The sequence below is a fragment of the Hemisphaericaspora subhashii genome, assembly GCF_019202705.1.
Source record: "Hemisphaericaspora subhashii strain CBS 10753 chromosome Unknown scaffold21, whole genome shotgun sequence".
NCBI classification, from domain to species: Eukaryota; Fungi; Ascomycota; class Pichiomycetes; order Serinales; family Debaryomycetaceae; genus Hemisphaericaspora; species Hemisphaericaspora subhashii.
In genome coordinates, this window is record NW_026057348.1 from 1 (window position 1) to 21,007 (window position 21,007).

At 34.3% G+C, this 21,007-nt stretch overlaps 8 protein-coding genes across 8 annotated transcripts; 5 read left to right on the forward strand and 3 right to left on the reverse strand. All coding sequences in view use genetic code 12, as the record gives it.

Moving 5' to 3' along the window:
• On the forward strand, positions 1-4,623 carry J8A68_004408 (uncharacterized protein; the record flags this gene model as incomplete). Its single annotated transcript, XM_049408364.1, has 2 exons — positions 1-2,241; positions 2,759-4,623. Coding segments are annotated over 2 exons (4,106 nt in total), but the record flags the coding sequence as incomplete, so codon positions are not given.
• Positions 4,624-4,744: 121 nt separating this feature from the next.
• J8A68_004409 (uncharacterized protein) lies at positions 4,745-6,319 on the reverse strand (the record flags this gene model as incomplete). Its single annotated transcript, XM_049408365.1, has 1 exon — positions 4,745-6,319. The coding sequence occupies one exon, from the start codon at positions 6,317-6,319 to the stop codon at positions 4,745-4,747; it is 1,575 nt and encodes a 524-aa protein (XP_049262254.1).
• A 2,658-nt stretch (positions 6,320-8,977) lies between these two features.
• Positions 8,978-9,688, forward strand: J8A68_004410 (uncharacterized protein; the record flags this gene model as incomplete). The annotated part of the gene is made up of 1 exon (XM_049408366.1): positions 8,978-9,688. The coding sequence occupies one exon, from the start codon at positions 8,978-8,980 to the stop codon at positions 9,686-9,688; it is 711 nt and encodes a 236-aa protein (XP_049262255.1).
• A 1,101-nt stretch (positions 9,689-10,789) lies between these two features.
• J8A68_004411 (uncharacterized protein) lies at positions 10,790-11,608 on the forward strand (the record flags this gene model as incomplete). Its single annotated transcript, XM_049408367.1, has 1 exon — positions 10,790-11,608. One exon carries the CDS (start codon positions 10,790-10,792, stop codon positions 11,606-11,608), a length of 819 nt encoding a protein of 272 aa, XP_049262256.1.
• Positions 11,609-12,219: 611 nt separating this feature from the next.
• On the reverse strand, positions 12,220-12,786 carry J8A68_004412 (uncharacterized protein; the record flags this gene model as incomplete). Its single annotated transcript, XM_049408368.1, has 1 exon — positions 12,220-12,786. The coding sequence occupies one exon, from the start codon at positions 12,784-12,786 to the stop codon at positions 12,220-12,222; it is 567 nt and encodes a 188-aa protein (XP_049262257.1).
• Positions 12,787-16,636: 3,850 nt separating this feature from the next.
• On the forward strand, positions 16,637-17,458 carry J8A68_004413 (uncharacterized protein; the record flags this gene model as incomplete). The annotated part of the gene is made up of 1 exon (XM_049408369.1): positions 16,637-17,458. The coding sequence occupies one exon, from the start codon at positions 16,637-16,639 to the stop codon at positions 17,456-17,458; it is 822 nt and encodes a 273-aa protein (XP_049262258.1).
• Positions 17,459-18,523: 1,065 nt separating this feature from the next.
• CHT1 (Cht1p) lies at positions 18,524-19,837 on the forward strand (the record flags this gene model as incomplete). The annotated part of the gene is made up of 1 exon (XM_049408370.1): positions 18,524-19,837. The coding sequence occupies one exon, from the start codon at positions 18,524-18,526 to the stop codon at positions 19,835-19,837; it is 1,314 nt and encodes a 437-aa protein (XP_049262259.1).
• Positions 19,838-20,054: 217 nt separating this feature from the next.
• On the reverse strand, positions 20,055-20,984 carry J8A68_004415 (pseudouridine synthase; the record flags this gene model as incomplete). The annotated part of the gene is made up of 1 exon (XM_049408372.1): positions 20,055-20,984. One exon carries the CDS (start codon positions 20,982-20,984, stop codon positions 20,055-20,057), a length of 930 nt encoding a protein of 309 aa, XP_049262260.1.
• Positions 20,985-21,007: the final 23 nt, after the last annotated feature.

A 21,007-nucleotide genomic window follows, 5' to 3' on the forward strand; every position in this document is an offset into this window, starting at 1 on the left:
TTACAAATGTTCCAGCTGGGTTTGTTCCCTTTGCAGAGGTATTTATGGACGTACGTAATGGTGTTCAGAATAGAGTGAGATATCTTGACCAATACCAATGTGTTGGCAGCTATTATGTAACAAACAACCTGCAAGATATACTCTGGAGTCCGTACAAGAATGATTCCCCTGGTGGCAATGGTCAACAAGTAGTAGTGGTGACTCAAACTTACACTGGATCTACTACTCAACTTACAACTATGCCAATTGATACAGGTATTGGAACAATTACTATTGTTGTTCAGGTGCCTATCCCGACCGTTACGACTACAAGCACCAGGAATGGTCCCCATACGACGATTACTGTTACGGCGCCACCAGGAGAAACGGCAAGTGTAATCGATTTGATACCAGAGGAAACTCCTACCAGTAGCTCCGTGGAATCGACGGAATTACCATCCAGCACTGAAGATCAAGACTCTTCTACAATTACTGACGAAAGTACCAATTTCTCGCTGAGTACCGAAGAATCGTCATCTATCGAATCGTCCACTAGTGAAACTGAACAATCATCATCTACTGTTACCACTGAACAATCTTCCACAAGTGAAGAGGAAGAATCGTCATCTATCGAATCGTCCACTAGTGAAACTGAACAATCATCATCTACTGTTACCACTGAACAATCTTCCACAAGTGAAGAGGAAGAATCGTCATCTATCGAATCGTCCACTAGTGAAACTGAACAATCATCATCTACTGTTACCACTGAACAATCTTCCACAAGTGAAGAGGAAGAATCGTCATCTATCGAATCGCCCACTAGTGAAACTGAACAACCATCGTCTATTGTTACTACTGAAGAATCGTCCACAAGTGAAGAAGAGGAATCATCATCTAGCGAATCATCCACAAGTGAAAGTGAACAGTCATCGTCTATTGTTACTACTGAAGAATCGTCCACAAGTGAAGAAGAAGAATCGTCATCTATCGAACCATCCACTAGTGAGACGCAACAATCATCGTCTATTGTTACTACTGAACAATCTTCTACAAGTGAAGGAGAGGAATCATCTATGGAATCCACCACTAGTGAAACTGAACAATCATCATCTATTGCTACTACTGAAGAATCTTCCACAAGTGAAAAAGAAGAATCGTCATCTAGAGAGGAAAGTGATCAATCTTCTACAACTTCGAAGGAGGAATCATCAGCTAGCGAAGGAAACGGAGAATCGTCTTCTGAAGGTTTCACGGAAACTTCAACAGAGCCTTCTACAAGTCATGAAAGTCAAACTTCGCCTGATATTTCTACAGAACCTTCATCTAGTCAATCGGAACATCAATCAATACGAGGGATGCTGTCGACTGGGGTACCATCCAGTAATATGTCCACTAGTTCATCGTTAGCAAGGCTAAGTGATATTTCATCTACAGCATTGGAATCTTCTCATAAAACAGAATCATCTGAAACAGAATCCACAAGCTGTCCAACATGTACGTCATCCGCAGAGTCTCCACATTCACTCCCACAATCTTCATTAAATGAGTCCTCTAATATCCTATCAATATCAGCTGGGTCCCCACTTGTAACACTGACTGACCAACTTCCAAACAGTCCAGACTCACACACGTACATGTTGAGTTCAAGAATTGCTGAAGGATATACATCGGTAACAGTGGTTGTTTTGCCATCTGCGTACTGTCCGACATGTACTATACCTATTCCACCATTTGTCAATTCTTCCATTCCTGTCACGTCAACCACGTTAAAGACTTCGTCTTCTTTGTTAACTTCAAGAGAGATATCACAGGTTGAAACAGACAGAAGGACTAAACACTCAAATAGTTGTGCTAGCTGTAGCCACGAATATTCATCTTGTCTTACATGCAATCAGGAATCTCATGGATCTACTAAAGATTTCAATACCGAAGTAATTGACACTCGTATTATAGCTGTTGAGACAACGACCTTCCCTGAACCAAATTCTGGAGAAATTCCCAATAATTTGAAGACTAAAACGGTCACATTGCTTGGGACCATTACAGAATACCATACAATTCCAAAAAGTCGAACTGCAATTGGTGAATTTCATAGATCTACGATTTTGGGAGGTTCTAGTAACGAAGCTTTGGGGTCAAGCATTGATGCTTCACATTCTGAGAAATCAGTTTCATCTAAACCTTCAGAGCTGACAATAGTACCTGTAATTACTTATGATGGTTCTGCTTCTAAGTATAGGCACTTTGCTGTTTGGAGTGGTTTACTTTTGCTCATTCTTAGTGTTATCGTTTGATTTTTTTTAGTTATATATACTCAATGTTTTTCTTGAATCCATTATACTAATTTCTTTAAAGAATGATTCTCTAGTCAAAATTCATAAATAATCCATATCTATTTTGAGTTGACAGTATATGTTCTTCTGAATTATATTGTCATTCTCTTCCTGTGACATGTAGTGAACACATTATAGATTCGACATTGGAAATGGATTGAACCTACATTTGAATAAATCAATAGATTGTGAATGCTCCATAAGATGAATCATTAGATCTAAGAATTCATTTTTATTTGATCCTTATTAACAGAATAACTAAAGAGGTTAACAGGAGTATAGTATTAATGCAAGTAACCTCTCTATTAGACTTCCTAATTAGGAAATAAGATGTACCCAGAAGAAGTAAGAAGTAAGACGCAAGACAAAAAATATAAAAAAAGTTTTCTCATGATTGAATGTAAAGACGGCCAACCCAATTGAAGACCATATTTATTAAAAAGAAGTAACGATGATTGTTATACGTAAACCTGCTAACAATTCATGTCGATTGATACTACAACGTCGGTATTTATTCAAAGGACTTAAGAATGTAACAACAGGACTTCAAATATATAGAAAGAAAGATGATAATGAAGGATTCCATCATGAATATTCAATTAGACCGGATACTTATGCATTTAAAGTATCAGGTTCAAATGATTCCTTACGTTCAATTACAAGTAAACCAAAGAAGGTTGCCTTCCCTGATCTAGGAGCACCACATCCATTACAACAACAGGATGATAATCTGAATCCTGGATTCAATGCAATTGAATATATTTATAGGAAAAGTACCAATTATCCATTTGGAAATAAAACACCACAACAAGTCTTTGATAGTTACCCATTGACAAATTCAGATAAACTAGCTAGACTTACCAATCGTCCTACAAGAGTGAAAATGTCTACTTCTGACTTTATTGAAGATTCTTTATATAATCCAAATTATGGTTATTTCTCAAAAGAAGTTGAAATCTATCAACCTGATACTCCATTTGATTATAAGAATATTAAAGATATTGATCAATTTATTGACAATTGGCAGAAATCATATTCAAAATATGATCAAAAAGATCATCAATCTCAGCAGCAACAACAACAACAATCAGCTCCACCTCAATTACTTGAACAAAAATCACTGGGATCTAAACTTGCTAACCGTGCTTTACAAATTCATAAGATGGATTTAGAAGCTACTAAAGGTCAAATCCAAACTACTAAAAAATCATTACAATTATGGCATACCCCTACAGAATTATTCCAACCTCATTATGGAGAAGCTCTTGCAAGGTATATTCTTGTCAATTATAAATTAAATGGAAATTATCCATATGAAGATTTAATAATTTATGAAATGGGTGGAGGAAATGGTACATTGATGTGTAATATCTTAAATTATATTCGTAAAAATCAACCAGATATTTATGCTAGAACTAAATATAAAATTATTGAAATTTCAAGTCAATTGGCTGCAAAACAAATGAAGCAAGCCCTTAATAACAAACTTGCAAGTCATGGATTGGATTCTTCAAAACTAGAGATTTATAATAAATCGATATTTAAATGGGATAAAGTTGTGACTGAACCTTGTTTCTTTATAGCTCTTGAAGTTTTCGATAATTTTGCTCATGATTTAATTCGTTATGATAATTTGACTGGTCAACCATTTGAAGGAAAAGTGTTAATTGATGAACATGGAGATTTTTATGAATTCTTTACTCCAGAATTATCATATTATTCCAATGCCTATCTTAATTTAAGAGAAAGTGGATCCCTTTCAATTTTAGATGAATCTAATTCAATTCGAGGAAAGATGGAGACTATAAAGAGTGTAATTCCCTTTTTAACCGATAAGGATAAGATACATCCATTATTACATTCTTCAACTAAATTAAAAATGAAAAATTCAATACTTCCTTTTAAAGATAATTTAACTCCTGGTGAATTTATTCCAACAAGATTATTACACTTTTTCCATATTTTAAAACATAGATTCCCAAATCATTCTTTATTATGTTCTGACTTTAATTATTTACCAAAAACTATACCCGGTGTTTATAATGGACCAGTTGTACAAACAGTATTAAAAGATAGAACTGTAGATGTAACAACATATATGGTTCATCAAGGATTTTTTGATATTATGTTTGCTACCGATTTTAACATTGCATCTGAATTATATAAACAAGTTACTGGGAAAGTACCTCGTGTTGAATCACATCGTGAATTCCTTGATCAATGGGCTGATACTGAAGCAACTACCACTAAAACAGGAGAGAATCCAATGTTAGACTTTTATAGAAATGTTAGCTTTATGGTTAGTTGAACCCCCCACCACCAATCCAAATTTGTAAATAGAAGATTTCTTATTACTATAAAACACCTGTAATAACATTAATAGAAACAAACACGCCCAGAAACAAAAGCACATAGAAAATAATAAAACCCTAACTAATGATTGCTGTATAATAGAACACTTTTTCTAACCCGCCTCTAATACAATCAATAACAGTAGAACTAAAGTCAAACAAATAACATTCACAAAATTCTCGAGTATATAAAACAAATGAAGTTTGTAACATTTGATCAATGAATTTTTCAAACATTAATTTGAACTTTGTTGACATATCATTCCCAATTGTTACTGTATTTGAGTCTATTCGTACCACCTGTGGTTGCAATAGTTTTGAATCTTGAGGAGGTCCCCAAAGCCCATTGGATATATAATGCCCAATCAAAGAAATAGCTCCACTAGTTATACCTATTCCAAACCCTATTCCTAATGTAAAGCTAATTATTATCCAACCAGTATTATTATTACTTCCAAGTCCATCATCCAATATGAAAAAATTCCTCAAATTGGTGAAAAATAATTCAATTTGGCCACAACTTTTAGATAATTTTAATGGATCATTAAAAGTGGTAGAAGTTTGTAAATCAACCTTGAATTGCTTTTCTATAATTTTATAATCAGGTTTTTTAGTAGATACCAAACTTGAATACATGGTTCTAGGGATAAGTTGTTGGGAATTTTTAGGGGTTAGTACTTTATCAGATTCTAATTCGATAAAACTGGTAAATTTATGAAGCAAATTATCTTGATTCAATGATGACGCTTTCCAAATCTGATAGGGATGTAAACGATTTATTAATTCAAATAAATTAATAAAATAATTGACAGTAATTAAATTAACAATTGTTATTTTCGGATAAATTTCTTGAATAGGATCTGATATTGTTGAATTGACAAATTCTACAATTTTAGTAGAACCATCATTAATTATAAATATTAAATCTGAATCTTCCAATATTGATTTCTCATCGTTATTTACTTCACTCATATTAAAATGTAATATTTTAATTGTAGTATTGAATTGATTATGCAATGATTTAATTAATTGATCAATTTCTGATTTATATGAATTTGAAATAACAACAATTGTAAATAGTTTGTTATTATTAGTTTGAGTAGTTTCAGAACTTGCTGAAACTGACATTTTAGGCATTATAAACGAATTCAAATTGGCTGAATTGGCTGAATTGGCTGGCAATTCATCTTCATTAGCATCTTCTTCTTCTTCATCAGTCTCAAATACCATTACAGAATCAGGTGATGGTACAACAACGGTAGAATCAGTAATTATTTCTTCATCCGAAGTAATTGAAAGTATACTGGAGGTTTTAGCAATTGGTTTCATAGTAGATAAAGCAGCATGAGAATAGATTGGGGAATTCTGAAATTCACTAGGAATGGATTGCCAGGAAGTTATTGAGAATTGCTGTTGAGTAAACAAATCAGGGGTTAATAGTCTTGGTGTTTCTATTGCTAATGAAGTATCTAAATCGGGATTATTTAAAGCATTATAAATTGACAGATGAGAACTTAATAGTTTCTTTAATTGTGGTAAAGGTGTCAATTCTTTGCCATGTTGGTTATTTTCTTGTTCTTCTTCGTCTGTCATATTATGTGGATCCTCTGACGATGGTTTCAGTCTAGGAGATGGAGTTGATGATTCGTTCATAATTATAATGATGTCGATGTTGTTTAGTTATTGGTTATGAGCGGGGTATGATAAGGATATCGAAAGTTAACACGCGTAAGTAACTTGATAACAACCTAATAATATAAAAAGACAGGAATTCTGTTGATGATGTAAAACACCCTACTCTTAAAAACACCAACAACTGAAGAGAGATGTAATATTTGTATTATAAAAATGAAAACAAATTTGAATTGGGATAATTGCCACTATAAATTTTGGTTAAATTGATAAAGGAGGGGATTTAGTAGAGGAGGGGGTTATAGCAACCTAACAAAAACAAAATTTTAACTTCACAATGCGATAAGCAATTTGAATTTAAATACACGCGACACGTGACTTTTGTAGTGGGATTTTTGTTACTTGGTTACAATTTTATAAATTCAAAGACATTACTTAACTACTTATATCACTTCATATTTTATCATTATTCATCAAATGGAACATGTCAATCTTTGGAATTCTCAGATTGAAATTGTTAGTAAGAAAAGTTAATTAATTCAGTTTCAATTTTAAGTTGTATTAAAGTAAAACCACACCCACAAAAATATGAAATCTGGAGATGAGGGAACAATGGCAAAATATTATCTCGCTAAAAATTACTATATTTAGGTTCCTTTGTGAAGAGGTTGCGAATTCTTTTTGTTGGCGATGGTAAGCTTGAACAACGCAACTAATATTCTCTTTATCTGACTCTTGTTGCGATAGCATTGCAATTGATTGCAAAATAGACCTTCTTTATAAGTTACTGAGATAAATATGAATGGTTCTAAAGCAACCAATACATTGAAATTGATTGATTCCTGAAGATATTATGCCCGATATGAATGATGGTAAAGGTACATCCAATTATAAGTAAGAAATTAATAAATATTCAACCAAATTCATATGACGTATTTAGAAACTCTTGTCATGGTTGTATCAGAAAAACAATATGCACTTTATCAATTTTTGTCCGGGTCCAAATTGACTGCAAATTTATCCAATTGAAAGACCAAACACTTTGTATTTTATGTATTGATGTTTTTAGTACAATTGAAAGAAATACATCCAAGTTTCGAATGTAACCGGCTATTTCTGTAATTACACTCAATGCAGTATTGATGCATTGCAAATATACAATAGTTCCAGCAAACGAACAGTATATCGCTTCTCAGGGAAACTCTCTTGTACTAAATCTGATTCCAAGAAACACTACACAGACGATAACATATGTCAAACACTTGCACACTTTTAAAATCTTCAATTTCCATTATTCATTCATATGATAAAGCATTTTATTACAAGTCAAACAAGAGTATTTTCAACTATTACCATCATTTTTTTCTTATGAAATAATTTAATTTAATGTAAGGGGACATATTGTCCCCCAATTCAATAACGGTCACCCCAACCTCTCTGAATTTAAATAAGCCCCATTCTATTTAAAGAATATTCTTTATTTCGTCATTATAAAATTTTCAACCAGAGAACGTGGAAAATCTTATAATGTATCCCCTCGGAAGACTTAAGCTCATCGTTATCTTTCAAGATCATCTATCATTCATGCGTGGAAATCACAATCAATGGCTTGCTTTTTGGGGAAAATGGAAAATCAATGGCTGAAACGGCTGAGCCTTTGAATGTATGATTTATTAAGTCATTTTCGTAAGCAATATCCAATAATCGGCTTATATGAATAAAGTAATCTTGCGAAGTTTCTTTAGATTTTTTAAAATCTGTCATGTAAAATAAATTGACAATTGGGCTATGAAACAGGAAAAAATTGATATTATAACCATTTCTCAAATAGGAATGTGATACTTTTGGGAAAAGCTACACGTTGAACATCAAAACGTATATAGTAAGGGGGCAAACAGGGGCTCCTTACAATTTCTGTCCCTGTTTCGCCAGTACTATGTATGTTCTGATGTTCAACGTGTAGATGTTCCCAAAAGTATCACCTTCCTATTTGAGAAATGGTTATAATATCAATTCTCTCATGAAACAGCGGTCAATTGAGGCGGCTGTACCATTTCTGCAGTTACGAAATTCGATTACAATCTACGATTTATATTTTTTATCTGATCGATTGATACTTGCATGATCATCTTTTCAACCAATTCAACGAAAACCAATTGACCAAAATACCCTTTTACTTCTCACATTTTAGAGAGATCTTCAACCACCTTGTTGGCGAACAGCATAAGATCAACTTTTGTTATACCTTGAGGTTTAAGCAATCAGACAATAGGGCTGCGTTATATCGTATTGCAATGAGGGCTTTCGTGCGTCATTTTATTATATTAAAGTCATTCTAGTTTATTGATTTAAATCTTAAGCCCTATTGTTTTAAAATGATTTTGAGGGTTTTTTTCTAATATATTTGCAATTCTTAAGCCCAATTTAATTTATTTTTATTATTTAATCTCTCCGCATTTTTTGTGCATCAAAACTGCATGTAAAAAAATATTTCAAACTTCCATTGTTGCAAACCAAAAAAAATCCATCGTAACTAGATTGATTGTTGACCAATGAAAAAAACAATGGCTAATTTAGATGACGATCTTCCGTCTAAAAAGATTATAAATAAGTCATCAATTCTACTTACGTTTTCAGTTCTTTTTCAATTAATTTCATCAATTTAATTCAACGACCACCATGAAATCATATATTCAAATCTTAAGTCTTGCTACTTTTGCCTCTGCATTCGATCTAATGTTCTTAAATGAGGATCTACAAGGACTATCTAAAAGAGCAAGTTCTACCTGTTCAAATGGTTGTCCTTCTGCCAGTGATACCATAACTAAGGAATGTGGTGATGTCTCAGGCCAAAATTTTGAAACTACCACTAAATTTTTTAATTGTCTTTGTCATCTTGGTGGAAGTTTTTGGGATGACTTAAGTACATGTGTCAAAGATTGTAGTGATATTGATACTCAAGGTATCGACACAAGTCCACTGGGTTTACAAAGTTTATATTGTCAAACAGCACAAGAATTTTCTTCACTCCTTGAAGAATTTTCAGGTTCAATCCCTTCTGCTTTCAACAATGTTGGGAATCAAGGATTAGGTTTTGCAAATGCAGCTGGTTCTGCCACTGGTGAGACCGAAACTTCTCCTAGTACACTTGAAGCTACAACCACTAAAGAAACTACAAATGGAAGTGCAACCACTAAAGAAACCACAAACGGAAGTGCAACCAATGGAAAAACTACTACTTCTGAAACATCTTCCGAATCAAAGGCTTCAGAAAGTAAGACTACATCTGAGTCTAAGACTTCTTCAGAAACAACATCTGGAACTAAGAATGATGCAATGTCTATGGGTGTGGGTTCCTTCCTTTATTTGATGGCAGTTGCTTTACTTTAATCCTTAGAAAATCCCAAAAAAATAAAACAATCAAAGATTCTGTGTTTATTATTTTAATTCTGACCAGCTCTAATGCTTTCTTTACAGTATGTATCATAATAAATATTTTATATTCTGTTAATATCTGCGGGTGCATTGAGCTGAAATTCTCCTAAGTAAATATTAACCTCCAATTGCTGTTTTGCTTCTAAATTAGATTTCTGACGAGTGAGTATACCAGAAATTTTAAGCAACCCTGGTGAATCACTTTCAGATTACCAATGAGTACTGAGTACTAGTAGCCTTTGCACTGAAGATTGGGCTAAACCATATTATGCTTTCATTGAAATTTTACACACCCTCGTAGAAACTTCTTTCGGATCAGAAAACTACCGATCTCTTCCAAGAATAGAAAAATAAGATTTCAGCCGTTTATATTTTTTTAGTGTTATAGCCGTACCTTATTTCCATGCATAGCACCGTGAAGTTTCATCTGAAGGATTACCCTGCATGTTAGTTCATTAAGAATGACTTTGAAATTTGGAAGATATAGCTTTGCCCACTAGTAACTTACGCGATAAAGTTGAAACAAACGTATATCATTGGCCAGCAGCTTTCCCCGCCTCCTACTTTTAAAGTCATTGGAATTCGATTGGTTATTTTTAGCAACAGAAAAAGCATTGCTTGCTTACTATCTTTAAAAACACATCCTTGGTCTAATGGCAGTATATACTGTCCAGATTGTAGAAAATTTAAGTTACAGTAATTTAGAGATAAAAGCCTTTTCGCGTAAACAATCTTGAATCTTTGTTGGTTGGGGCTGAACCTACTAAGCCTGCTTCGATCCGTTACGTTGCTTCTTATCATGATAATCTCTCTGGAATGCTGCCTTTGATACTCTAACCATAAGTAAGTCAAAAGAAATAAGAATGCCCCAAGAATTGTAGTATCAAGCTTCGCCAAATGAATATTTGTTGATCTTCTGGTTGTTTCTTTCTAATTATAACTTGAACAATGGAGGAAGTTTGTATAAATATGCTCTGAGTTTATCGTTTTGGTAGTTGAATTATGCTTCCTTGAGAATTCATTGTTGATTGCCTCAATTAGTCAGCATTTACATTAATGCAATACTTCACTCAAAGTTTAACTTTCGCAAGCATTGTTTCAGGTACGGCTACAGGTTCGTTTTTGGGTAAAGGGGGCTTATTTAAAAGGGACTCTTGCGACACAGCCTGTATGTCAGCCGCAGACCTCATGGACGATCAATGTGGGCTGGAAATTGATGTTGATTTTGAAAGCACTACAAAGCTTCTCACGTGCATGTGTAATATGCAAGACCCCTTTTGGAAGTCGCTAAGTAATTGTGTAAGATTCTGTCCATATTATGAAGGGTTAAACGGTGATACCAGTCCACAAGGATTACATAACGGATTTTGTCGAGCAGCGGATACCTACTCCTCTGTTCTTGAAGAATATTCCGGAACAATTCCATGGTCAATTCAAGAAGCTATGGAAGGAATGGGATTTGGTGTTGCAAGTGCAGAAGGTCAAGTCGAACCAGGAACCAACATTGAGGCCACTACTACATTGGAGACAAATTTGAAGACGAAAGCCCTCAGCAATGCAAAAGCAACACATAATATTTTGAAAACTACCGAAACAAGCACTGTCGAAAGTATCTCCGAGACATTAACTTCAGTGAATCGAAAACTTTCTAGTAGTCTTTCCACTTCATCCATCAAAGCTGCAACACCTTCTAGCACCCTAATAATCAACAGCAAAAAATCAACATCCAATAGTCCTGAATTTTTTCAGTTTAAGAATTCGGAATCACAAGCTTCTCAGACAATAAATCCATCCATAACACAAGGTAGCGGAAACTTGGCTCTAAAATTGGAACCAGGGACTATTCTTTATGCGTTTTTGGCAGCTTTGTTATAGTAAATGAAGATTAATTTTATGTATGTACAGTTGTTGTTTTCTTTATATAAGTGGTTGGACCCCTCGATATTTATTTTAATATATTGTTCATATTTGTCTAAATTCACCTCTACCGAAAGGCACCCGATACTACTCCATGAATGTTAAACATTAGCCACATTAGATAGTACCCCGATTTAAACTTCATGTTACAGAAGCGGCGCGCAAAACATTGCCTAAAAAGTACGTGGAGAATTTTTCCAAGATATTCGGCGATCTTCAAAACATTCCGAATTCACTTTCCATTTCCCAACGATGTGAAACATTTCTTAAATTGTCAGACTCTTCAAGTAAGATTGTACAAGTCAAAATGAAGGGACATTCTTTTCAGCTTTTGCTACTCAAAGTATCTTCTTACACCAACGATAAGTTTAATATTTGATCAATTTCGAGTGAAACTTTAAAGTAAGTTAAGAATTACGTGGATTACAATACAAAGTCAATATAAAATGTTAATTAAAAAGTGTTTATATAAAACGGCTACGTAGTTATATTAAAAAAAGTCAATCGAATTAAGAATAATTAGTTAAAAACCATCGTCCTGCGAAAACCTTAACCTTCATTTAGGCAATTTAAAGCAAAACAGCACCAACTAAGTAAACTAAAGAACCAACACCTAAGGCAGCAGCAGCAGCCTTTTCAGTAGAAGAAGTGTGAGAAGTGGTTTCTGATCCACTGGTAGTAGCGGAAGTTTCAGAACTTGTAGCGTGGGTGGTGATACTGGTACCATTGGAAGTTGTCTTATGGGTGGAACTTTCGGTGGTGTTAGCAGCAGAGGTGACTGCCTTAGCATTGCTGTCATCAGTGGTGAGGATTGGTTCTTCAGAGAAGGTAGTGTATGGCTTGATAGCGTTACAGCTGTATTCTCTTAAACTAGTTGGGTCAGTCTTTGGAGCACCAGAAGCGAAAGTTGGACAGTTTATAACACAGTCACTCAATTGAATCCAATATTCACTTGATAAGTTACAGGTACATTCTAAAATCTTCAAAGAATCTTCGGAGATGTTTTCTTCACGACAGGAAGCCATTTGAAGATTTTGAGCAACCACACAACTACCAGAACAAGCTGGAGCAAGGGATGAGGAAGTTTCAGCAGCAGATGCAATAGCGGATAATAATAAGACGGATAAGACCTTCATTGTGTTTAGTGGATATTTCAATTGATATAATTCAAGATAATTGACAAAAGAAAAGGAGAAAGGAAATGAAAAACTTTCCAACTTTGAAAATCAGGGGAGAGTTTAGCTCTTTAAATAGCCATTCCTTGCTGGTTAAGCATCCCCTGTTCTAATAATAGAAGGGTCAATGTGACACAATTGTTATGCTCCATAATCAAATGGGTAAATTAACACAAAATGGGGTACCAGGGCTTTGTATTTTCATTGTTCAATGCTTGTTCGATTTCCGAATAGGGCTAATGGCATACACATTTTAATTTTTCAAAGAACAATGGGATCTTTAATTATTTTTACGATCCTCTGGATAATTCTAAATACGGGATCTTAAGGACTAAGCATCCATTTCGATTGCTAAGGCGATGGATATCAGCTTGATGCTATTTCAATTGACTGTAGCAAATTCAGACTTTCTTTCAGTTTATTAGATATTAGACAACAAATCCCGGATAAATTAAGGTATGTCAAGTGGCAAATTTAATGAGAAAAATATGAGATGAAAAAAACTTTGTTTTTATTGTTCCGTTGATCTTAACTAGGAAAAATCAAAACATGAAATTTTTCATTATGTATAGCTCCTATCTAGCCCCACGATTCTTAATTTAATTTACTAAGGCGATTGGAAATCAATCATCCGAACTTTCTTCCGCAACATTCACACAATTGAGCTTAAATTAAAAGAATGTGCATAACAATAAGGTCATTTAATAATAAATATTTCATATTGAATATTTATTCATTCAGAAATGAGACATCCGCCTATGAACCACCCCTGTAATTGAGAAGGTGATCCTATAAAGTAAGAGGATTAAAGTTCAACCATTTGAGAGAAAAGTTAAGCTTAACAATTTTGAATATCCGTTTGCAATTCCTTAGATAAATTTGATTTCTTTGCGTTGAAGATGAACACGATTGGAAATAGCTCGCTCCCGCCCAGAAGCCAGGCTGGTATAAACTATTTTGCTGGAAACAACCCCTGAATATAGATCGAGTAGCGGGGATGAATCAAAAAGTGGATTTTCCTCGAGGCAATTATTTTTTGTAATTTGATTTCTATTTTTGGAATCCGCATTGTTCATTATTATTTAACTCCTTTATTTATAAATAACGCAACTTCAAATTGCGAACAACTTTCTAGGGATAAGGAGGCTTAAATTTCCATATGTTATAATAAGAATGTTCCGAATCCTAAATTATTGCTTGCAAATTTGAAACAAATGAGAATCTTGCAGGGAACTCGATTAGTAATGTTTATTGGTGGAAGAAGAACGAGATTAAACAGATAGATTTTGGTTACTCACCATTCCAGCATACTAGTTAACACTTTAAAGCATTTTTTGGTGTATCCATTTGTTCTTAAATTTACACATGTGGTGGTGAGAAATGTGGGAGTGTGATTACGTCACTGCTGGGTAATTCGAGACCAATCGGTTTCATCCCTGAATAGCTGGTTTCCGGGAATATAAAAGGAATGCGAGATCGATTTATTGCAATCCAGAAAGCTGATAATTGGGTTACTGTAAGAAATTCCCATAAAATGGCACATGTTTGGATTATGGGTGAATCCTAGATGCATATTAATTACGAGGCTTAGATCCATGTTATGTTAAATTCTGGTAAATCAACTCAAGAAGGAAATTTGGGTCGGTAAACCGCAGTAACGGTGTCCTGACATTTGCAACAATTTCTGACTAGTTGGACAGAACTAGAATCCCTTAGGTGCTATATTTTGGGAGCCGAAATTAAATTTCTACATATTACAGCTTTTCGCTATCGAAAATATTACGACATCTCAATCCAGTTGAACGTGTCTCATTCCCTTGATGTGCAAAACCAAATATGGGAACTTTGACTTTTGATATATTGAATCGTCTTGGTGGCTGTCTTTGTCAATGAAATTTGTCTTTCGAATCTAATTAAGGCGAAATGGGCGCTCTTGATTTACGTTGAAAGGTGTGCAATCAAATATACTTTATGAGAAATTAGAATCCAATGAATTTTCTTCCCATGGGTGGTTCGATCTTGGATAAGGATGATTTTTCTCAAGAAGCTAAAAAGCTACTTTCCATAAACGTCAATCCAAATGGATTTGGAATTAAATTGATTTACCGCACAGTTGTCAAACTTAGTGTATTGAGTTTGCATGTGATGAAATTTAATAAGTTTAGTTCCAATGAGGATGAGAAACAAGTTGTATCGAAATCCATAGATGATATTCTGTCCTACTTGAAGAATTCCTTTTAGTTTATAGTTTAAATCAATCAAAGTAATTTCCCAGTATCTTTCGAGCAATGTACATATATAAAACAATGCACATTTGAATTCTTGATTTACCTTTTTTTGCGTTTAATATCCTTTTTAAATGAAGTATTCTTTCCACAAGCTTAGCTGCGAAATGGCAATTTGCAGGAGTCCAAATAAAAATACACCTTCGGAAATGGCGACTTTTTAGCTTTGACCTCAAAATTCAACATGTTACTTGAATTCCGAAGATTTCTAAGCATTTTGCTATATTTTTTTTTGCGACATTGACGCTACATGTTATACAGGGAAGGAGCCTAAATTGGCTTGTTTAGTGTCAAGTGCAAGTAGTATCAACAATTAGATATGACCCTGCAAAAGCTAGATTCCCCGGCTATTATATAATGTGTTGGGTTATACAGTAGAATTTGGTCAAAGTCTTCATTGAACTCTTCTCTTTAATTTGTGAATTACGGAATGGGAATCAACAATACAGAAAGATCTCATAATTGATCGACAAGGTACTGATGTAATTGCGACTTTGTGAAAACAAGTATTTAGTAAATCCATAAGATGTTAACGAGTATGACTTTGTTGAACATATGTAATCTAGCATATCGCTTGTAAAATCCCAAACTGTTTCTTTGGTTGAACTCAATTTGGTAAATTTACTTCCGATTTGGTTAGATTTTCAGCAGATTTTTCTTCTGACGGTGGTACGTAATATTTCTAACGCAAACATAGCCTACTTCAACAGGAAAGAGCTCTGAACATTACCTGAAACCGCTTTTACATGTAAGAATATTCTTTTCCTTTTATCACATTAACTCATCTTGCTTAGAAAGTTTATTATGGCCCCCACTAAATAAATCCTTTGTTCGTGATTTGGCTCCGAGGTGAAAAAATATGTGGGGGGAGAAAAATAAGCGAGAACTAATCGAAAATAAAACTAAACACAAAACGAATAAAATATTCTTCTTTTATGCTCTGATTTTGTGGGTTTCAGCCACATGGAAGATACTTCTTTGTTTATAGAATATCACGAGAATGCAAATACTGATAAAATTTTACCTATATATAATAATTGAATCACTTGATTAGTTTCAACAAGAAATTCTTCTATTAAAATTATTTATATTTTTCCAGAATAAGGTATTGAACGCGGAAATTGAAATTTCTGAATCGCGAACGAGTTTTCCAGTGGGTAACAGCAATATTATGTTTGTAAATCTTTTTGCAAACCAAACCGTGACGAGGCTTAAGTAAAACCTTATATCTGTTCAACATATATTCTAATGTACGGGCTGATCCATGCAGCAACTTACCGAAATTCCTGTTAGGATCTATGATCATCCTACAAAGTAAGCATTATCAATTTAAAGTTATTTTATTTTTGGCGGTAAAAATGTGGTTATGTAAGACCACTTTCAAATAAAAATTGTAAACAAGACGCAGACGAAAATGGAAAGGCACACCCCCCTTAATTTTGTATATATAGTTTGGTTATTCACTTCCATTCCATTTCCTAGTCAAATGGTAATCTCTTCCTAAAAGAATCAAATTCCAAAAATCAATGAAATTTTTGAACATAATATTTTTAGCTGCTGTTGCAACAGCATTTGACTTAAAGCAAATTCATAATTTAAAAAGAGCTGATAATACGGCATGTACTGGAAGTTGCGTCGAAGCTGGAACTTACCAAATGGAGCATTGCGAAGATGCTTATGATGAAAACAGTGCTGTTGCAGTTATGGCTTGCGTTTGTAAATTAGATCTGAAATATTGGGAAACCTTAAGTGACTGTATTAAAAATTGTCCTGACTTTGCCTATGATGCTGGTGACAACGAACCTGGTGCTTTGCAAAGAACATTCTGCCAAAATTTAAGTGTATACTCAGACGTCCCAATCCCAACTGAAACTAAAGACGATGACAAAGACTCGTCTGAAACAAAGAAGGATGATAAGAATACATCAGAATCAAAGGCCGACGACAAGAAAACTTCATCATCGGATAATAAATCAGCTAGTAGTGATAAAGATGAAAAGAGTAGCAATGGTAAATCTTCTACCGACGACAACGATTCCAAAACTGGTTCTGTTACTGATAAAGACTCAAAAACTACAAATGATTCCAACAAGTCTGACGACGACTCTGCTAGTGCTACAGGAAGAGGAGGAGATTCAGATACTGCTAGTGGCAGAGGAGCCCCATCTACCAACACAGGTGATGATGATAATAACTCAAGTGGCACATCCGGCGACGGCAGTTCTAGTGCCAGATCTTCAGGTACCGCAAGCTCCACTGATCTGTCTACCTCAAATGGTTCTGAGAACTTGGCGACTACTTTAAGTATTGGTGGTATCATTTACGCCTTGGCACTTCTTATGCTTTAGACGGGTGGTGCCATTGTTGTTATTTCCGCTTGCATTTCAATCATTTCAATTCCGTATTATGTATGTTCTGTAACTCTTTTATTTTGTTTCTATTTCATTCTTCAATATTTCGTCAGCGTAGTTTAATTAAATGGATGCAAGGGTGAAACTTCTCCGTAGAACTTTTTCAATATGTTAATTGTTTTGGTTTCCTCCTTCGTGAAAAAAGCGTTGGTAAAGGAAACAAGGTACAGATTCCCGGAAAACCAAATACAAGAGGTCTTCAAACGTGGTTGAAAGTTGTACGTTATTGATATCTCTCTATGTTACCAATGTTTCAGATTGTAAAGAAAAATAGACGACGAACCACAATCACGCACCGAACTTAAAACACAATCCCCATCATTTTCTCCTTTAGAAAAGTCAATAAGCTTACCTATTGTTTCGACCCCTGTCTTCGATGCGGTATAATATGTTTGTTTTGTTTTGTGTTAGTTAACTTAAATAAGTAAAACAATACTTTTAAACCTGAAATGAGATCACGTTTGAAGTAAAATCTCCTAATTTGGAAATGAAGTAAATCGTATTTGGTGAATTGTCGCACGAAAAAATGATGCGTGGTTTCATTGTTTCATTATTTTGAAACAATAATGAAGATTCCCTGTCGGCGAAAAAAACACAACAACGATTCTTAATTTATACGCGTTTCAGCTTTTTTTTTTCTGAGACTAAAAAATTTAATTGCATGAAGTTTACGAATATTTTGCAACAACTAAACAGTTTGCAATTTTTTTACCCCTTTCAGTATAAATTTATAAACATAACTGATTTAGGAATAGATATGAGATCTTATTAGTTATTTGTTTCAGGTGATGTTTTGATGACTTATTAATTTATTGAAAACACCCCTTTGACGGGGGGCTTGATTTCAACCTCTTTTCAACACTTTGAAACTAATCTTTTGCAAATTAGAATCAAATCTTATTTAAGTTGCCAAATTTCCTCTTGGTTGAGAAAAGACCAAGTTTATGAGTTCTTTCTATAATTCCAACTAATTTACATTCCTTTACTATACAATATCTAAGTATGCTTTCACAAATAATAGCAACATTTACCCTTATTGTTTCAATAGCTTCAGCTTTTAACTTGAATGCTAACAATAATATCGCTGCTTATTGGGGACAGAATGCTGGTGGATCCCAACAATCTTTAGGAGATTATTGTTCTTCAACACCCGCTCAGATTATCATAGTGTCATTTATGAATGGATTCCCCAATTTAGAGTTAAACTTTGCTAACCAATGCACTCAACTGTTTAGTAGTGGTCTTTTACATTGCTCCAATATTGGACAAGATATTAAATCTTGTCAATCCCAAGGCAAAATAGTGTTGTTATCATTAGGTGGTGCTACAGGACAATATGGTTTCACATCTGACTCTGACGCAGAACAATTTGCAACTACCATGTGGAACAAATTTGGAGGTGGTCAAGATAATGAAAGACCATTCGATGACGCTATTGTCGATGGGTTTGATTTTGATATTGAGAATAAGGATCAAACTGGTTATGTTGCCCTTGCTAATCAATTACGTCAATACTTTAATGGGGATTCCTCCAAGCAATATTACTTATCTGCAGCCCCACAATGTCCATATCCAGATGAATCTGTTGGTGATCTTTTACTGCAAACAGAAATTGATTTTTGTTTTATTCAGTTCTACAACAATTACTGTTCTTTAGATGGTCAATTTAACTGGCAAACTTGGAGTGACTATGCCCAGTCAACTTCTCCAAATAAGAATGTTAAGTTATATTTAGGTTTACCTGGATCTGTTGCTTCTGCTGGTTCTGGATTTGTTGGTTTATCTCAAATTCAAAATGCTTTATCTGCCATTAGTCAAGACCCTGCTTTTGGTGGTATTTCTGTTTGGGATATTTCTTCTGCTGAAAACGATGGATTCCTTGATGGTCTTTCCAATCTTTTGGGTTCTGTTGGATCTCAACCGGCTCCAGTCAGTTCTGCTCCTGCAAACACGCCTACATCCAGCCCAGCTCCAGTATACTCGGCAGTATCAAGCCCAGCTCCAGTATATTCTGATACCCCATCGGCAAGTTATGATGACGATCAAGTGACTACATTGACAACAGTTGCAACATTTACTTCGACATATGGCCCTTCATCTACTTCTACACCACAACCCCAATTCACAACCGTTCAACCTTCTTTGGGTCCAAAAGTAGTCTTGAAAGTTGTATATCAAACGATGACTACAACTGTCCGTGTTCCCCAACCAACTGGATTACAAAAGAGAGATGATACGACTGTTGTAGAAGGTGGATCAACTAAAATAAGAATCGGCACTGGGATGTTGCTCCTTTGTTTGATTGGTTTCTTATAAAATTAGGGACAAAAGTTATAGATAACGATGTAAATGTATGTATTAGGTATTAGAATAGATTTGTTAACGATTTAAACAACAATCTCTTGTAGTAATCTCAAGTTTTCTAACACCATCGTCACCGAATGTTATTATTTATTATGTACATGTATTTTTGCTTTGGAATTAATTTTTCTACACGTTGGCTAACTGATTCAGAAGGCAAATAAGTGAAAGGCTAACACTTCCAATTTAATAATTCTTTTGATATTTCAGGAATTAATGTACCATTCTGGTCGATGAATCCATCCCATAACTCTCGATCAGATTCTGCACATATGGGGAAAACAAAACTCTGTTCTTCATTGTCTTTATTCTTCATCCTTAAAAGTCCGGAATGTAAACCAATTTGATTTGATTTAAAAACTGAACTATTAATATCAGTATAATTGTCAACCGAATGAGTTTTGAAAGTTGCGAAATTGTCATCATTTAACAAAGGTATCTTAAAAGCTTGTAAAACATGATCACGGATTTGATTCTTTCTTCCGGTTTTTAATTCGAATACAAGGGGAATAATCTTTCTATTCATAAAGAGATCCGGATATTTTGAAGTCATTTTAGTACTGGGGATTCTACCCAAATGTTCAAGTATTTGAAACTTAGTGACAGCATCATACTTTAATAATTGACGTTGTCTCTTTGGTCCACGATAATCCTTTTCCAAAGCATCTATATCAAAATCAATAGTTCCCGCAGATAAGGTCTCATCATTAAACTTCAATCCTTTATATGATTCTTCAGGATTGGTTCCAACATAATATTCCAATCCCAAGTCTTGAATTGATTTATTTTTAGGTATAGCCAATAAACCAACATATCTTCTCATAAGACTTAAATCCAGGGGTTCATCAGCAAATGATTTTCTGATCTTATTAGCCCATTTCCCATTTCTAGCCACAATTAATCCTCCAGTTGTAAATCTATCAAGTCTTTGGGATATTCTAAATTGAGATGGATTTGGATTAAGATGTTTAAATTTTTCTAACAATCCAGCTAATAAAGTATTGGATTCAGTACCTTGACACACTATACCAGAAGGTTTGTTAACTATCACATAGTTGAAAGTCCATTTCACAAGTTCTATCTCATTTCGAAAGTACCTCATTTGATTGCACTTCTTAAGTGGAA